The following is a 19,311-nucleotide window of genomic DNA, read 5'->3' as shown; positions in this document are numbered from 1 at the left end:
TGCCCCAAGCCTGTAATGTTGTCTGGGGTTATTGTGACCTGGCACTTGGTTGAGCTTTTGCTCTTCTTTCTCTTTGCATACCAACATCCTTGGACTCTTCCTGAGTGGCTTGCCCCTTTATTCACATGTGGTAAACTCTTTTTTATGCCCTGAGTCTCAGCAGAAGCTCCCCGTTCAACCAGGCTGGTCTTCCCCATCAACTCATCATACGGCACACGGGAACAACATCCACATGGTTGAGCTATTCGCATGGGACAGTTCCACTTTGGTAGTAGATGCTAAACAAATCTGTCTGCCCCTGTTTGCCCACAGACACTACAAGTGACAGGGCAGCAGGGACACGAAGCGTCATGGAATCATAGAATGGCTTGGCTTGGAAGGCACATCAAGGATCATCCATTTCCAACCAACCTCCCTGCTATGAGCACTGTTGCCATTGTCACAAACCAATGGCACACTGAAGTGGTATTTTTTCAGTCAAGGTTTTCTTATCAGTGAAATGCATTGTTTGTTCCACCTGCACAATGTTAACATTGCCTCATGCACTGGTTTCCAAAGCATGAAAATACCAGTGGCAACGAGCGCTGTAAGACGGATTGCTTCCCCTGCAAACTTATCATGTTCCGTGCTGCTACCAGACCATGACTGAATTCTTAGAATAAGTATCAGAATACTTCACACGTAGGCTTTGATGTGTTTTTTAAGAAGATCCACGCAAAGCTGACTTTCAGAAGCCAGAAAATCTGGATAAAACCGTTCCCATACAATCAGCGTGCACAACCATGTCGCTGCCGACGTTCCTCAAGTGAGTCACAAGACGCACAGGCCACATCCTACCGGAGCCAACCCGCAGCCTGCACAGGGCGTCACTTTCTGCGCCGCCCTGCGCGGGCCGGAAAAAACCATGCCTACGTACACTCCCAAAATGGCGCCGTCGGCACCTGACTGACAGCCTCCTCAGCAAGCCCCGCCCCTTCTGCTGCCTGTCACGGAAATCTTCCTTCTGCTTGAATGGCAGAGAAGTAGCCTATGAGCGTGTCAAGAGGGTGGGAGCAGGTCCTCTTGGTCCGGCTGCTAGCCAATCAGACGCTGCGATGCGGCGAGGAGGGCGCGGTTGGCGTTTCCACGGAGAAGGCAGCGCGGCGCGCTCCGGCCGTGGCGGTAGTATGAGCCTGTCCGTGAGGTACGTGTGGGACCGCGGGCAGGAGCGGCTGGGGTCGGGCTGCCGGGGTTGCAGTGGTGGGGAGGAGGCTCTCCTGTGGAGCGGCAGGGCCTCGCCGCTGCCGTGTTTGTGTCAGCGTTTATCCGCATTCGGAGCTGTAAATGCGTTCCTCCCGGCTGCTCGTCCCGGGGCGGCAGCCGTTCCGACACGGTGAGGCACGCCGTCGCCGCTCGGCCTTGCATGTCAGGCAGAGCCAGCCTGTGCTTCTCGTGTCCATTTCTGGAGCCTGCCCGGTGCCGTTCGTTGGTTGGTGACAGCTAAATCTCATCTGCCTGGTTAATCTCTGGTGTCAATTAGAATTAGATAATCTTCAGTGAGAGGGAAGAAAAAACAGCTAATTACAGGCTGTGGAAAATAAGCATCTTTGGAAAGCAGGTCTGCGTTCACACATCTGTGCACTGTACAGTAAGTGGTACCGCATGTTTTGTCGCTGCTGCAGGCAAACAAATGAATATAGAGGGATTCCTGAGCATGTTGAATTCCACAAGCAATCTAGGACTGGGAGATCCTCTGGGAGTCATCTCCTCCAGCTCTGCTCAGAGCAGGTCAGGCTCCCAGCAGTATGAGTTCAGGGCCTTTCCAGCTCTGCTAACAGCAGAAATCCTGTGGTCTTCCAGTGCAGCTATTCTGCTGCATAACCACTTGCACTGCGACAGTGCTTTCTTCTAGGTCTGCTTCCACCTTCTCTTACTGCTTGCAGTTGACTCTTGTTGCTGTGCACCACTGATGGGGACCTGCCTGTCTTCTCTGTCTAATCCTCTAGACAGTGCCTTGCCCTCCCCCACTGGGTCCTTCTGCCAACGCACTCAGATTGAAACAAACCCAGTTCCTTCAGCTCCTCCTGAACCAGATGCTGCAGCCACCTAGGTACTGATTGCAGTATGCCTTACTTTAGCCATCTTCTCTGCATCTTTTGTACTCAGGCACTCCAACTCAATGCAGTACTTTGGGTGCAGCTACACGACTGCAGAATGAAAGGAATTAGCACTGCAGGTAGCTGTGCTCATTGCTGCAACAGTTTGCTGTGCTGCTGCTTGCAGATCTCTGTCTGCATATTCCAAGGGTGTGCTTTCAGCCTCCTTAAAAGTCATAGGTTGTATCACTTATTGCCTTGAATGTACTACTTTTTTAAAAGCTTGAGCTGAAATGGACATCTTTTCATGCGATTGCACGGATTAAAGAGCAGTTGCTATGTGAATCCAATTAAAGCTTGCTTTACTAGCTTGGTATAAGTTTCCTTTATCTTTGCCATCTTCTTTTTTTTTTTTTTTTTTTTTCTGATTGTTCCCAGTTCCTGAGAATTTTTTGTTCCTGTTATTGCTAAACTAGTGAGGGAGAAGGTTGTCTTTGAGTAGTGTTTGCTGTTTTAGGGGACTTGACCCTTTTGCATGCATGAGAAACAGAGCAAAAAAAGTCTCTGGTTCATTATGTATATTGTAATATTTTTAAAATTCTATAGGTACTTGGCATCTATGAACTGCTACTGGCAAAAAAATCCACAAATTGATGTCACTTAACACTCACTTCAGCAGCTGAACAACCCAGCTATATGCCGAGTTAAAGCTCTGTCCCCTAAAACTTTCTTGTTTTGCTACAGTTTAGAAATATGGTGTTTTTTAGGAGTTGTATCATGGGAACTGCTAATACATCTTGCAACTGTAACCTCAAGCATTCTTTTTTACTGATAGCTTTTTCTAATTTTGTTTGGTTGTTTATTAACCAGATCACCTCTGCTGGGCAGAGGAGTAGAGGAGCCATTCAACCTGTGCAAAGGAATTGTCTGCTTCAAGTATTACTTCAATCTGGAAGATCAAGTTGGGAAGAAGCTGAATGGGGATGACAATGAACTGTGCAATTATAATGAGTTTCTTATTGGTGGGAAAATGTAATCTACAGTGGTATCTTTCCAGTATTAATCAGTTGTATTGAATTTCCCTCCTGTCATGTAGGAATGAGCTTTCAGTAGACAAAACTAAAAAGAAGAGAAGAGAACTGACTGAGGAACAGAAGCAAGAAATTAAAGATGCCTTTGAATTGTTTGATACAGACAAAGATAGAGCAATAAATTACCATGAGTTGAAGGTATTTTTATTTATTCATCATTTAAATTTCTTTAGGGCAGGTAATATGCATTTAACTGAGTTTTTAAGTCATTGACTTTATCTTTAAAAATGCTTCATGGTCAGGATGTCCTGGAAGGCTGAAGTGGGGATATTTGAAAAATTGCTGATGTGCCTTGAAGTAAAACTCAGCTTTTGCCACTATGTCATATAGTTGCCGCAGTAACAGAGTTGCTGTAGCATATTGTATAACAGGTCCTGCTGCTCCCTAGAGTTTGACTTAGGCAGGTGAATAAGCTTCATCAAGGGCAAATACTGTCTTATAGAGAGGTCAGCATTCCTTTAATGTATTGAGTAAGATACTTTTGGAAAGGAATATGTAATCCAGTTTGTTCCACAATCTTATTCTGTCCTGTAATTAAAGAAGAAAAATGGCATTTGTTGTACTTTAATTATGTGTAGAGGAATGTTGTTGATTATAGTGATTCCCTCTTCTTTTTTAGATTTTGGGTATTTTGCCTCTGCTGGAAGCTGTAATGAGAGGGGGAACTACTGTAGACTATTCATACAGCTTTTCCAGTCAGGGTGTGCTTTGTATCCTCAGCTGTCATGATTTGTTTGTTTGAAAGTTGTTTATTATCAGTTTAGTTAAATATGGCCCTGAAGGTAACACAATGGAAGAACTGAGATGTATACAGTAAAGAAATATCTCCTTTTGCAACACCAACCCGTAGGGTAGATATGAAATGGCTATGTTGTATAGGAGTGGGGCTTTTTATTTGTAGTTTAATGTAAGCTCAAAGTAGCATGTGCTGAAAAACTGCCATCTCTGTTGAAATGTGGAAACTAAGCATCAACTCCTGATCTAATGAAAAAATGGAATAACTTACACATTTATGTAGTTGCATAGTTTCAAGTGGAAAAGTGATAAATTAAATCACTTGAAAGATAACTTGTCAAATGTTTACTGTGAGTGATTTAAAGAATGATTTTCAATTTGATCTTTGAAAAAGAGACAGTACTCTGAATGTCTTCGAAAGTTAGAAAAAAAAATCTACTTCTAAAAAGCATATGATGCACTCTTTAAAATTATTGGAAACCTGAAGGCTATTTTTTCACTGTAATTTGATATTCTATTTATTAGTGCTGTTTTGGGTGATTTCATTATTTTTTTATACAAAGCATTTTTGGTATTTTAATTTTATTTATTGTTCTTGAGTCCCACTGGTGTGCACACTCTGTCTTAGGCAGTAATGTTCTTATTAAAAACAAGAAAAAAATCTCTCTTAAATCTCTATTTTGTGTTAGTATTTGATTGCGCTTTCTTTTTATTCCAAAAGGTGGCAATGAGAGCCTTGGGTTTTGATGTGAAAAAAGCTGATGTACTGAAAATACTTAAAGATTATGATCGAGAAGCCACAGGCAAGATCACCTTTGAAGATTTTAATGAAGTTGGTATGTATTTGATTTTATACCTTTAGAAATCTACTTTCAGAGAAACTTAGCTTACAGTAGTGATTGTAGTTTGACCAGGAGTACTTTGTGTGTTTTTGTAGTTCCCTAGTACTATTAAGAAGGAGAGACTGGAGATTCAATGTTATATTTTTCTTTATAAACTTACATAGTAGAAGAAAATAATTCTTGGTGTATCCATAGAGATGAAAGATCACAGCAATATAAAAGGAAACTAATTTCTACAAAGCAATAAGCACTAATTTGAAATATAGATATTCATATGTTTATATATATTTTTTTTTTTTAGTATTCTCCTTCCTGCTGTGGTAAAAGTAGTTGGCACTGAATTTCATAGGAATGAGTGTATAGACTGACAAACTGTAAACTGAATACAGATTTTTCTGTAATCTAACAAAGGTGAGAGGAACTGAAGCAGATGTTAAATATTGTACATCAAGGATTTTCAACTGCTGATAAAAGCGGTCAATTTCATTAACTGTTTCTTTCGTGTAAAGATTTTGTATCTTACAGACTTCTACATTCTCTAAATGTGGAGCAATCTATACAGTTTTAAAAAACAGGAATTTAGTGTCTTTGAGGATTTTTCTGATTGTCACACATTATTTTTACTTTTGCATACAATTAGTATTTGCTAAAAATATAAACTGAGTAACCTCCATGTATGTTATGATTTCATATCTATTTCACAATTCCCTTGTTCGAAGTATTAAGTTATCTAATGTTTCTGAAAAAAGCAATGTAATGTGTATGTTTGCTTCTAGCTATAAATAACAATCTGCTCAGTAACGGTGAATCCTTTATTGGTTTAAATTTTGGCAAAATTTAGAAACTTAACAGGTTAGGAATGAGGAAAATATGTTGTTAATGATGGGTAATTTTTTTTTCTTAGTTCTTATTCAAGCTAGAAGAAATATGAGTTAGGAGAGAATTGAAGAAGTCTAGGGGGGAATAAAATTATCAATCCTTATTTAAAAAGAAAAAATGAAAGAAGAAAATTTATTGATTTAATATAATGTATCATTTTATTATGCTATAACATGATGAAATATAGTATGATTACTGCGCAGATCTTTTTAAATTCCTGATGTTTAACTTAGGTAGGAAGGAACCTTAAAGGTCATCTAGTTCCAATTCCCTGCTGTGGGCAGGGGTGCCTGCCAAAAGATCAGGCTGCCCAGGTCCCCATCCAAACTGGCCTTGAACACCTCCAAGCATGGGGCTTCCAGAGCTTCTCTGAGCCTCATCACCCTCTCAGTAAAGAATTTCTTCCTAACATGTAACCTCAATTTTCCCTCTCTTAGTTTAAAATCGTTTCCGTTTGTCCTATTACTGTCAGACTGTATAAAAAGTCAGTCCCCCTCAAGCTTATAAGCTCTACTCAAGTACTGGAAGGCTGCAGTGAGGTCTTTTCTTGTCCAAGTTGAACAAGCTCAGCTCCCTCAAGCTTCCTTCATGAAAGAGGTATTCCAGCCCTTTGGTCATTTTTGCAGCCCTCTTCAGACCTGCTCGAACCGCTCCGCACCTTTCTTTTGCTGGGGGCCCTAGGCCTGGGTGCATTACTCCGCATGGGACCTTAGAAGAGCAGAATAGAGGATGACAGTCACCTCCCTTTCCCTGCTGCCTGCTCCTCTTGTTGCAGCCCAGGATGCAGTCAGCTTTTCAGGCTGCAAGTACATGCTGTTGGCCTGTATCCAGCATTTTGTCCACCAGGATCTTGAAGTCCCTCTTGGCAGGGCTGCTCTTAATGAGCTCTGAGTCTGTGCAGGTATCTTGGAATACCCTGACTCAGGTGTAACACCTTGCTCTTTACCTTACTGAGTCTCATGTGGAACTGCTCTTCAATTGTGTACAGGTCCCTCTGGATGGCATCTCTTCCTTCTCTTGTGTCAACTGTACCACTCAGCTTGGTGTCATCTGCAAAATTGCTGAATGTATACTTGATCCTACTATCTGTATAATTGATAAAGATGTTAAGAGCTCTGGTATCGTGGAAGATCCCTGAGGAATACTGCTTTTTACCAGTCTCCACTTGGACATAGAAATACTGACCACAAACCTCTGGCTGCAACCACCCAATCAATTCTGTATGCACCCTTCATATCCATATTTTTCCAATTTAGAGATAAGAATATGATGTGGAATCTTATCAAAGGCCTTACAGAAGTCCAAGCAGACAATATTAGTTTTCTTTGCCTTTGTTCACCAATGCTGTCACTCCATCATAGGAGGGTGCCAGATTGGTCAGGCACAGTCTGCCCTTGGTTAAGCAGTGCTGGCTATCTTAGATCACCTCTTTGACTCTCATGTGCCCTAACATCTCTTCCAGAAGTTTCCATGATCTTTCTAAGCACAGAGGTGAGGCTCACCAGTCTGTTGTTCCTTGGGTCTTCCTTTCTCCCTTTCTTAAAAGTGAGAGTGATGTTTCTATTTTTTCCAGTCACGAAGGTCTTCACCTGGCAGCCACAACTTTTCGTATCTGATTAAGAGTGGCTTGGCAACTACATCAGCCAGTTTCTTCAGTGCCCTTGGATGAATCTTGTTCTGCCCCATAGTCATGTACTCATTCTGCCTCACAATGTGGTCTTAGACTTGCTCTGCTCTGCCAGCAGGGACAGATTTTGTTCTTCTGACACCTGCTTAGAGATTCAGGAGCATGAGAGGTTTGAGAAGCCTGACTGTCAATGAAAATTGAGGCAAAAGAACTCACTGAGTACTTCAGCCTTCTTCATGTCTGCTGAAGCCAGTTCTTCCTTTTCATTTATCAGAGGGGGTATGCCCTCCTTGGCCTTTCTCTTCTGACCAATGTATCTAAAGATTCTTTTTTGTTATTTTGCACATCCTTTTCCAAGTTCAGTTCCATCTGAAAGCCTTGGCTTTCCTGATCTTATTTTCCTATGTCTGGACTGCATTCCTTCATTCTTCCCAGGCCATCCATCCCTACTTCCACTGCCTGTACATTTCCATCTTACCCCTGAGTTTGACCAGCAAGTAAGTATTTGCTCAGCCATGTTGATTTCCTACCTCCTCTGCTTGATTTCTTATGCTGGGGGATGGAGACCCCATCTCAGAAAGATGTCTCTGAAGATCTTCCATCTCCTCTCCGTTCTGTTGTCCCTAAGGACATTTCCCAGGGGATTCCTCCAATAATTCCTAAAACAGCCCAAGGTTTCACCCTTCTGATGTTCAGTGTCCCAACTCAGCTTTTTTTGTTCTAGTTATCAATATAGACAGTCAGCAAATGCTGTGAGGATCTAGAAAGATTCGTGTAGCACAACTAATAGTGAGAGAGCAACTGAATCAATCCAAAAACTCTGAATCAGGTCTGAGCGTGGGTGTGACAAATATGTCCTTATAGAATTGTAGCAGAAGTATTAGAGAGTTAGAGAAAATAAGTTATGGAAACTGTTATCATGAGTTGGCTGAATGTAGTTAAACAATTGCTTAGCCAATAGTTTTGTGTGATTATCTGTGGTTTAAATGTCAGAACTGACCATCTAAAATGTGTATAGTCGTATCCCCTCTTGTTTTGTACAATCATTTTAACTATGGTACTTAGAGGCAGTGCTTTTTTGTTAGCTGATGTTGCTCTCATTGCCTTTTATGGCCTTTCTTCCATAAAAGTAGAGTTTCTCAAGTGATTTACTACTGTAATACATCATAGTTGTTTTCAATGAAAATATTTAAGTATGAGTCATTTTTTTTGTATATACTTCAGTCTACATTATATATAAAACACATAAATTTATATAAATATGAAAACAAAAAAAATCCTTATTGCTATAGTGAAATTGCATGAGCTTGGATCTGGTATTTTGCTTTCAAGTTCACTAAGCTGAAGGAGGCATTCCATCTGCAAACAGTAGCAGATGAAAAGTGTTTATCTTCGCACAAACAAGTATGATGTGTTTTTAATGGTTTGATAAAAGTCTTAAATACCATGTCATGTAATATGAGCAGGTATATAGATATAAAGATATTTGCATCTGATTCCAGAAGTGTCTGAATTAATTACTGAAAAAATATTTTTGTAGCTTGGCTGTCTTTTAAGCAACTACTAAGCAACAAATGGGTGCAATGAAAGGACTAACCGAGAGTAACAAATCCTTTCAGAATTAACATTTTGCAGCATATAGTAGCGTCATTTTCATAAACCTCAGGCTTTGGTTTTGTTTTTTTTGTCAGTGCGATTTTGTGTCTAAAAGAGAAGTTCCTCCCCCCTGATTGTTTTTAATTACTTAATGTTGTTTCTTTCTGTGTTGTCAGCAAGTCAAAATTCTATCCAGATCATAACACTTAAAATCAACAAATTCAAGATCCTAGATCTGTTAGAGCTGATGTATTTTTTTCTGAAATGCATTTTTCGAATAGAAAAGACGTGTATACTTCCAGTTTGTATAGAAAAGTCTATTGAAAGCATGATTGAGTCTAAATTGCCATGTAGCTTTTCCACTGTACCTGACAAATGGCGAAGAATAACTCAGCTTTGAAAAGGGAGTAGAGAAAGAAAGACCAGATAGCAGCCAACCAAGTATGCATGCATATTGTGACTTGAAATAGGTTAAAAATGAAAGAACAGATGAAATCTGGAATACACATTTTTTCAGTCTGTCATTCTGAGTTTACTCGTCAGAATTTTTTAGTCTAACTTCAGAATCCTTACAGTGACAGACTGGATATTGGACAGAGATCCACAAGAAGAAATACTCAAGGCATTCAGATTGTTTGATGATGATGACTCTGGTAAAATAAGCCTGAGAAACCTGCGTCGAGTTGCTAGAGAACTGGGTGAAAACATGTCTGATGAAGAACTGCGGGCTATGATTGAAGAATTTGATAAGGATGGAGATGGAGAAAGTAAGTATTAAGAATGGACTATATGGGATTTCTATCTCTGAATTTTCTCTGTATTTCAATGTAGCTTTATCTGGAAAATACCTAACATTTACAAGTGTTCTCTGTTTTCTTTCTATCTATCTTTCAGCTCAAATTTAGCTTATGTGTAACAAAAGTAGTTTTTGATAGATATTAGTCCTGAAAATGTATAGTGGAGTCTAAAATCAAATTGATTTCTCACCTTCACTAAGGCTTAATCAAGCCATACCTATTAAAGGTTTGGTTCAAGTTCTGGTAGAAGTGTAAATAATTAAGTGGTTCATGGAAGAGTCTGTGTACTACATTAAACTTTGATGTCTGTATGTATCAATAAGAGGATTAAAAGACCAGAAGAAGCTCTTTTGATCACCTAGTTCAATATTTCTTAAGCAGCAGTGTGTCACTATTGTGATTTCAGCTTGTTAGTCAGATACAAAGAGTTATGCTATTAAATTGGATAAGACTCCAATGTGCATCTGTACTTAGGAGAGCTGAAGAACGTGGTGTGAAAAATGCTCTGAGGAAACAAGATCCATACAGTGTGAGTTATAGAAGAGCTTTATTAGCTAGACAAAGAATTAAGTAACAAAGCCTGTTTGAAACTATGCTTATTAAGCACTGCAACTTAGAGTTGTTGTTTATTTGTTTTTCAACTCTCTTCTTTATTTCCCCCATTAATTTAAATCTATATTTAAGCTGGAAGCCTAAATACCTGGATTTCAGGAGCTTAAGGAGCTTCAGGAGCACTTAAGATAATCTGCATATACTCTGCATTTCTGAGTCATAGAAATCTATGTGAGTTTTTCTTTCAGAATGATTACTCTCATCTGAGATTACAGAACTGAGACTTCAGGACTATCAACTTTTTCAGTAGCAAAACATTTTTATTTGTCAGCAACATCTACTGCTAGAGAAAAAAAAACAAAACCCACAACACCTGCCTTTTTTTCAGCCTTGTGACAGATACTTTTGTTGCCTGTGATAGATGTTACTTCACACTTGACATACAACTGCAAGCTTGTTAATTGTTGGCCTGTTCTTGTTTGCAGTTACTCAAATATTGGGGGAGAAAAAAAAAAGAAAAAAAAAAAAGCTCCTTTTTTTCCTGAGACTGAAAGCAGAACTTCTGAGCGTAGTCAGTGCAGTTAAAATGCAAACATTTTGTTTCATTTTAGTGACATAAATAGGGAGCATAAAGGCAAAAATAGTAAAAGCTCTGTGCTTTTATTGCTACTAGACTGTTAATGTTGACACTGTTTTTACAAAAGTCAGTGCACTGGTGAGAAGACTTTTGTTTGAAAGATGCTACCTCCTGATCTCGCTTTTATTTCCTGCCATATTTCCTGCATAATTCTGGTGTTCCTCTATTTGTCAGACACATCCTTCCACACATCTATTGCATTGGTATCCACTTTAGTAGCTGTACAGCAAAGAGTATAATAGTCTGAGTAGACATTATTTTAAGCTTTTTTGGCTTTTGAAAGGAGTGGTTGTGATTGCATTGCCTGTATTACTTATTTGTATTAAAGACTCATTTTACTTTTATTTGAAAGTGTAGCTACAGAGGTGAGAGCAAGTGGAATATGTCAGCCATAAGCATGTTTTGTCTTTTGTTCTTCTAGAGCTGGCAACTCAACTGTCAGAATGATAATCAGGGATGGTTTTGGTCATATTTGGTCATATTACATATGCTGTTTGGCCAGTAGAAATCATTGTAAACCTCTAGCTCCTTTCAGGAAGATTATAGTTATTTTGGGATCAGCACTAAATTTATGAGGTAGCTTAGTTCATTTTCCTTATTCATCCATTAACTTTCTTTTTTAGAGTAGTCTGGAACAAGATTGAATGTGGAAGATTGGCAGCATAATGTTTATATGTAGTGCTGTTGTTTCCTTATGGTTCCGTTTTCTGTCCTTTAAAGAAAACTGATACTGTTTCTAGCTCTTAAGATTCAGTCTCAAAAAGTAAATAATCTTCTGAATCAGTGTTCCATCCAGTTTCAAACATCTCGGTCATGTAACAAAGACTACCTCTCATCTAATTCTCCTTTATTTCCTGCCTAGGGGAAAAAATCTTTAAGTATGAATTGGTAGTATTTTTAACTAATACTTAAAATATAGGAATTAATACCACGTAAACATTCTTACTATATTTGAAAGATTTATTTTTTTTTTCCTAGTGAAATAAAGTCTGTAACACAGTACGTCAGGCTACTTGAACCCTAGTCTTACGAGTGGAACTACTGTGCTGTACTGATAGACTTTTCTGAACTTTCTGTAAAACTGTTTTTGACATTAGCATCTGCCTTAAGAAGGTAAATCATCAGATTTTCATACTGCTGATCTTCTAAGTAACATCTGTTTTGGTGTATGACTATTTTTAGAAATTCCATGCTGTCAATTCATTCACCTTTTTGTCTTGCGTGGATGCATCTACAGTAAACATAATCCCGTTTCAGTTTTATGTTCTTGCAAAGAATTAGGGTTGGAGGGAAAGCTCCACTAAATTAACTTTACTCTCTTGTTAACTCCTGGAGAGTTTCTTAACTCTCCCAAGTCAATGTTTTATTCATTTTAGCTGTAAGAATACTTACTTTATGATGATATATGTCACAAAAATAATGGATGTCTGACACTAGGAAGGGCAGTGGTTGTTGCCCTGGCACCTGCTCATTAGGTGGCTTGTCAGAGGTGTGGAGTCTGAGGAGGATGACTTGGATTGCTGGGATTTGTTGTCACATCTCTCTTTGCACTTTGAATGTTGCCAAATTTGTTTACCACTGTAATATTGTATTTCCACTTTGCAGCATTATGGAACAGGTGTGTTTTGGGTCAGGAAATGTTTCACTGAGGATGTTTGCATTTGTAGCTCTTCGAAAATTTCTTTGGCTTCTGGATTTAATGTGCATGTAGTATTGAAACTGACTATGTAATACTTCTGGAATAGTCTTTAGAAATTATGATGAGAAGGAGTTGGGTAGAAATTTTGTCAGAAGAAGGTGGATTAGTATGAGTTTTTTTACCTAGTTTTTTGCCTTTATTTATTTACTTTGTTTCTTGTTACACAGGTAGCACAGCTAGTCTCAGCACTGTTCTTTAGCAGAGAAAACATAACTTCTTTTTGATGTTTTTTTATTTTTCTTCTGTATTTTTCAGTAGTCCACACACCCACTGGGCAGCACATTAAAGACTCCAACTTACTTATCCAACATCTTGTAATTGTAGCAGGAAAAAAACAGCACCCTCAGTTCATTGTGGAAATGTTTCCTATTTCTATTTTAGTTGTTAACCACTCTCTTAACAGTGTCCCCCTAAACTGGTGGCAGAAACAATCAATTCCAAAACAGTAGATTTTTGCCTTTGTGAGGTGAAAATACAACCAAGTGGTAAAGAGTGTGAATATCAGTCATTCTACTTGATGACACCTTGGGTCTGAACAATTGCAGCTCTTTGATGAAGTATCCTCAGTTACAGTAAATCAAGCTGATCATCCACCCAGAGAGACAAGCATATACTCTGAATAGCAGGCCTGTTTGATAACTGTGGAAGAATATTTTCAAATCCATGTGTTATGGTTAAAATTATAATCCACTACTTCCATTTGTATATATAAGAAAATACATTGGTCTTCTATTTTGGTATTTTTTTCTTTATTACTTAATGTCCTTCTTGCAGACTTCTTGCTGAAAAGGTGAAAATAATGTAATGTGTAGTTCCTACTTTTGCCTCATCTCCTATTCTGTGTCTGAAACTTGCCCTCTGGTTGGTGATGTCCTGAAGCAGTAACAGAGAAGTAAACTACTTTGAAATTCATTTGGTTCTTCATATTGGACTGTCAGGCTGAACTGCTGATGTGACTGCAGACTTGCCTTCAAAGGAGAACATTTGTATCATGCTCAGTAATCATTTGGCTGATGGGGATACTATATGTCCCGGGCAGTGGTCTCAACTTGATTGTTTAGGGGGAAAAGTTGTTTAAAAAAAAAAAAAAAAAAAGTCACTTAAGGGTTCTCTGGTTTCTGAGAAGGTGAAAGAAAGCTGTGATTTTTTCAGACCATGAGGGTGGGTAAGCATAGCAACCTTGGAGACGTTTTACAGCTTAATGAGGCAAAGGCCTGAACAACAGGATTTATCTACCCTGCTTTGAGAAAGGATTGGGACATGAGTTTTGGATTACTGTTCAGTAACTCTAACAGTATTTGAAGTTTATAAGTGTAATTAATTTATCAACATGGATTAATGCATTAGTCATCTTTTAATAGTTTTGGTACATTTACTGAAATGACTTGTTGAATTAGAAGACATTCTGAACTTATTCCTCTTTGAATGCCAACGAAGATGCACATTTATTTAGTTTGCATTTCCTCTAGGTATGCTCAAGCCATTAAATTCAGAGCCTTAAGTAAGATCCACTTAAGACTAGAGAATAACTTTCAAAAACAACAGTAGAAGAGAACAGGTGTAAAATAAAGGAAGGTAGTCCAAGTTAACAAATTGTCCCTTTTCACCAATGTTTTGCTGCTTTGAGAGTAGGCAATGGCTTCACATTATCAGCAGCTTTATATCACTAATTTATTGAATTTAGTAAGTCAGACCATAGCACATATGAAGTTGTGTCCGTACACAATGGCATAAAGCGGAAATATCCTTTCCTACTGTAGTGTTTTTATGCCATGTACATGCAAAAAGAGTTAACAGTATTTTTATGTTTCAGCTTATTTTTAAACACTAATTACATGCATTATTAATGGGAGGGAAAGAAGAAGCAATCCCTGTGTCCTTTTTAGATATCTCTGTTTCGTTCATGAATCAAACCACTTGAAACTTCGATTCTGGTTTTAATTTTAGTTGTGTGTCATAAAATGAAAGCAGTATTGATGTCTAAGGAAAGTGTTGCTTTCACCTTTAAAATCCTCATACCTTCAGAAGACAATTTCAATCATACCTTGATTGTGATGTTTTAGGACGAAGCTCAAGTGGTCACTTGTCTTGCTGGATATGTGTGTGGCTCCATCTTAATTTCTTTTCTTACAGCAGCACTGATTGAGTTTCCTCTCTGAATTTGTGTTTAATGCGGCTTACTGAAAAGCTACTTTGGACTCCACATATATCCTGCAGATAACTGCTACTGGCAAAGGTCATATACACAGAGACTATTGCTCTTCAAGTAAACATGCAAATAGTAATTATTGTAAGTAAAATAATCTGTAACTATCTTTGAAAACTAGTCATAGACTTTGAGATGTATTCTCTTTCCAGTTACACTTTTACGTGTAGCTTAAAACAATTTTATAACCTGAATGAGTGAAAATAGGTTGCAACATTATGCTTGTTGAGCAATATAACTAAATCAAACAGCTATTATTTTATATGCAGTAAAGCCTTAATTTCCAAACTCTGGAAAATGAGCATCATACTTTTGTAGTAACTGACCACTAATTGAACAACCCTTGAGAGTAAAGCATTAAAATAGAGCCATAATAGGCCAAACCCATCTGTTTTACTTTCTGAAATCTGTTGAGTTTTTTTTCCCCATTGCACTCTTCAACCTTCACTTTGCAGAATCAAACAGATAAGTATTAATGCACAGAAGTTTCCAGTATATTTTCTGTAATCATCCATCTGACTTCTTATCCCTATTTTTATTTATTTTGGCCAGTATTCCAAACGTGTTTCCATTTTAAGTTGCTAGAACTGTTTCTCAGGAATTTTACAACTTTTCAACATCTATCTTTTTACTACTAATCTTCTATTTTTTTATTTATTTTTTCTTTTAGTTATTGTTAGCCACTACATTATATGAACAATGATAAACTGAAGAATAATTAAAGTGGAAAAGACATGTTAGTACATAAGGGAAAATTTACAGGAAGTTGTAATTATCTGAAATCAAAACATGAAAAATTCAACAAATATAGAAATACATGGATTTACTTGGTAATACTAGTGAAATAAAACCATGATAATGCCTTTTAAGTCATGCAGAAAACACGGTGCTTCTGTGTAATGCAACATGGTGTAGCTATTTGATTGACTGACATTTTAGAGTTTATAGTCCTAAAATAGATTGTTTCCTGTTGTTTTTAAATGTGTTGCAAGATGGCAGATTTGAATTTATTTTTTAAAATACTTTTAACATGAACTGGTTTAGCTTTCCTCTGGCTGTAGATGTAACTTCTGCTTTGCAATGGTATGTTCAGGATTAACTTGGGCACACTGTTTGGGGCACATAATTGTCAAGGACAGTTTGTCATATGTGTCTGTTCTTTTGCATATCACTGGCTTAATCTGTTCATTCCGCACTACGGTAATTAGCTGCAGAGTGAACATGTTCATTGGTTAGCTCTTTTACAGTGTCTCTGTTTTAACATATGAGTAAGGTCAATAGCTCAGGTGTAAGTGCAGTAAAATAATTAATGACTGCTAATTATTACTATTACTTAATTTCTTCAAGTACATTTGTGTTAAGTTTCTGTTAATTATAACTGTAGAATGAAGAAAGTTCAGGTGGGAGAAAAACTTGTCAAAAGTCTGTCTTAATTCAAGCTAATTTGTAGAATCATGAAATTCATTTTTTATTTGTTCACTGTTACAGATTTGGGAGAGGAAAACTATGGTGTGAATGTGTGCTTTTTTGAGCTATTTTGTCATTTTTGCTTTTTTGGGGGGAAGATGGGAACGCAGAACAAAAAGGTCTGAATTATTCTTTGAAGAATAAAGTAGAATTTGACCATAAGTGGAACTGCAGCTTTGTTGTTTGAGAAGCATGTACTATATATATTGTTATGGTTTTAGCATATAAAGATGTTAAAAATGGAAAGAAAGTGGTGTAGTTTTTCTTAGTTGTATTTTAAGGTACTTTCCTAATTTTTATTTTTAATTTCTAAAATATTTTTACTTTCAGAATTAGAAATAATATTTTTTTATTTATGAGTCAAATTCTGTCTTAAGAATCACATGTAGTTAAGATTGCATTCTGACTTCATTTCACATTAAAAAGAAAAAAAAAATTCTGTTCTAGAAGCAAAAAAAAAATAATCCAAATTTGAATGTCTGTCACACCCAATAAATACAAAGTTGGAAACCCTCAATTTAAGAGTGCAGTATGCATATGTATGTTATGTTCTCTTATGGTTGATGGTATTTGCTGTTTGTCTAATAATTGTCTTTTCCTTTACAGTCAATCTAGAGGAGTTCATTGCTATTATGACTGGAGATATTTAACATTGGAAGAGAAGAAATGTATTTATCACAAAAGGGAAACATCGTTGGCATCTGGCAGTAGAGTATTTTGTAGTTTGTTTCTGTTGATAGAGTCCAATAGAAAATTACTTTCCTCAGAGGTCCAGAATAAACACAAGTTTTATGTACTGTTGCTTCGGAACTTTATGTCATTAAATCTCATCACTAGAATAAGTGGTCATGTTGGTAGAGGTAATACTACATTTCAGAGTATTTTAGAGCTCATTTGTATAATAGCTTTGTATAATATTTCTAAATTAAATCCTATTATAAGAACGTTTTGAAGTTGGCTTTATGTTAGCACTAACTGCGGCCTTAGTTTTGATACATGAAGTTTTACAGATTTCCATTTTAATAAATTGCTCTTTACTATTGCTACTGAAAACTCTTGATTTTTTTGTCTGAGCTGTGATTTAAAATCCATCAAATAAAATTGTTTTGTTCTTTTTGTAAGTTTTTACTTCTGTTGTAGTTGAATAGTAACATTAAATGAACAAGAATTTATATTCTCAAAGTTACAATTTACTAGCTATTACTCCTGTATGATGGTAGAGGACAGGCAACTGTATTAAGGTAGATACTATATCACAAATATGCTTTAGTCATCCAGATGTCAGCTAGCAGTCTTTTTTCTGTATCTACATCTCTGATAGCTGTGGCAATAATGGCAAGTGTTTGTGACAAGTAGATATTTTTTTCTGCAGTATCTAGCTAAGACGAAAGTGTATATGGAATGGAGAGAAAGCTGAGGCTGTTCAACCTGGAGAAGGCTCCAGGGAGTCTGAGGGCCGCCTTTCAGTATCTGAAATGGGGACTGTGAGAAAGATGGAGACGGGCTGAAGCAGAGTCTGCTGTGATAGGAGAAAGGGAAACGGTTTCAAACTAAAAGGTGGAAGACTTAGTTTGGGTACAAGGAAGAATTATTTACAGTAAGGGTAGTGAGGCACTGGAACAGTTTGCCTAGAGGTGATGATCTCCCCATCCCTGGAAAGATTAAACGTCAGTCTGGATGGGGCTCTGAGCACTCTGCTTTAGCTGTAGGTGGCCCTGCTTATTGCAGGGGAGTTGGCATGGATGACCTTTAATGGCCTCTTTACAACTCCAATGATTCTGTTATTCTATGAAGATGTGAGTCTCACATCATGATTCTATGAAGTAGTTAGAAACACTGAAGGTGTGTCTTCCAGGATTCTGAGGTTGATCTTCCAGATCTCCTGTCTACTGGCTGTAGCCTCTGCCTCTTAAATTTAGAATTGATTTCTCTCCCCTTACTTACCAAAAGAATTTGTTTTGCTTAATTCTGTGATCGTCTTTCTTGCTGGAAAACCAGCTATTTTTTAACTTTGTATTCCTGGGGTTGTGAACAAGTTTGCCCTGCACAAACAGACACAGCTTGCAGTTTATTGGAGACTGAGATTAGAGCCAGCAAAGTTAACAGGTTTTTCCCTATTATTTTTCTAGTGTGTATTATAAAATTCTTATTTATGAAATAATCACAGAATTACCAAGGTTGGAAAAGACCTACAGGATCATTCAGTCCAACCACCCACCTATCACCAATAGTTCTCACTAACCCATATCCCTCATCATAAAATCTAAACATTCCTTGAACACCTCCAGGGTTGGTGACTCCACCACCTCCCTGGGCAGCCCATTCCACTGCCTGGCCACTCTTTCAGAAAAGCAGTATTTCCTAATGTCCAGCCTGAATCTCCCCTGGCGCAGCTTGAAGCCATTCCTTCTAGTCCTATCACTGGTTACACAAGAGAAAAGGCCAACCCCCAGCTCGCTACAACTCCCTTCATGTAGTTATAGAGAGCAATGAGGTCTCCCCTGAGCCTTCTCTTTTCCACACTGAACAACCCCAGCTCCTTCAGCCTCTCCTCATCAGCCCTGTGCTCCAGACCCCTCACCAGCTTTGCTGCCCTTCTTTGAACCCGCTGCAGGGCCTCAATGTCTTTCTTGCAGTGAGGGGCCCAAAACTGGACACAGCACTCGAGGTGCAGCTTCACCAGAGCTGAGTACAGGGGGACAATCCTGCCCTGTTCCTGCTGGCAACACCGTTTCTGATGCAAGCCAGGAGGCCATTGGCCATCTTGGCCACATGGGCGCAGTGCTGGCTCATGTTCAGCCAAGCATCAGTCAATACCCCCAGGTCCATTTCCTCTACGCAGTCTTCCAGCCACTCCTCCCCAAGCCCATAGCATTGCCTGGGGTTGTTGCAGCCAAAGTGCAGGACCCGGCATTTGGCCTTGTTGAAACTCATCCCATTGGCTTCAGCCCAGCCATCCAGCCTGTCCAGATCCCTCTGTAGGGCCTCGCTACCCCCAGGCAGATTGACACTTCCAGCCAACTTGGTGTTGTCCACAAACTTACTGAGGGTGCCCTCAGTGCCCTCATGCAGGTCGTCAATAAAGATATTGAAGAGGACAGGCCCCAG

General features: G+C 38.4%; 1 protein-coding gene across 4 annotated transcripts; it reads left to right on the top strand.

Annotated features, from left to right (window-relative positions):
* Positions 1 to 1,095: 1,095 nt before the first annotated feature.
* On the top strand, positions 1,096 to 17,324 carry CETN3 (centrin 3). 4 transcript variants are annotated; one of them, XM_052700922.1, is made up of 6 exons: positions 1,100 to 1,183; positions 1,986 to 2,089; positions 3,172 to 3,304; positions 4,623 to 4,737; positions 9,421 to 9,612; positions 16,810 to 17,324. In XM_052700922.1, the coding sequence occupies exons 2-6, from the start codon at positions 2,073 to 2,075 to the stop codon at positions 16,851 to 16,853; spliced, it is 501 nt and encodes a 166-aa protein (XP_052556882.1). In that variant the 5' UTR covers positions 1,100 to 1,183; positions 1,986 to 2,072; the 3' UTR covers positions 16,854 to 17,324. The 4 variants fall into 4 exon arrangements, with proteins under 4 accessions (XP_052556881.1, XP_052556882.1, XP_052556879.1 ...); XM_052700919.1 differs by lacking the exon at positions 1,986 to 2,089 and adding an exon at positions 1,662 to 1,767 and having other exon boundaries at positions 1,109 to 1,183; XM_052700920.1 differs by lacking the exons at positions 1,986 to 2,089; positions 16,810 to 17,324 and adding exons at positions 1,662 to 1,767; positions 11,810 to 16,667 and having other exon boundaries at positions 1,109 to 1,183.
* Positions 17,325 to 19,311: the final 1,987 nt, after the last annotated feature.

This window comes from Tympanuchus pallidicinctus, unplaced genomic scaffold, assembly GCF_026119805.1.
Source record: "Tympanuchus pallidicinctus isolate F22 unplaced genomic scaffold, pur_lepc_1.0 scaffold4, whole genome shotgun sequence".
In the NCBI taxonomy this organism is placed as follows: domain Eukaryota; kingdom Metazoa; phylum Chordata; class Aves; order Galliformes; family Phasianidae; genus Tympanuchus; species Tympanuchus pallidicinctus.
Note: the sequence above shows the minus strand (reverse complement) of the source record. Positions and strands in the feature narration are given on the sequence as shown.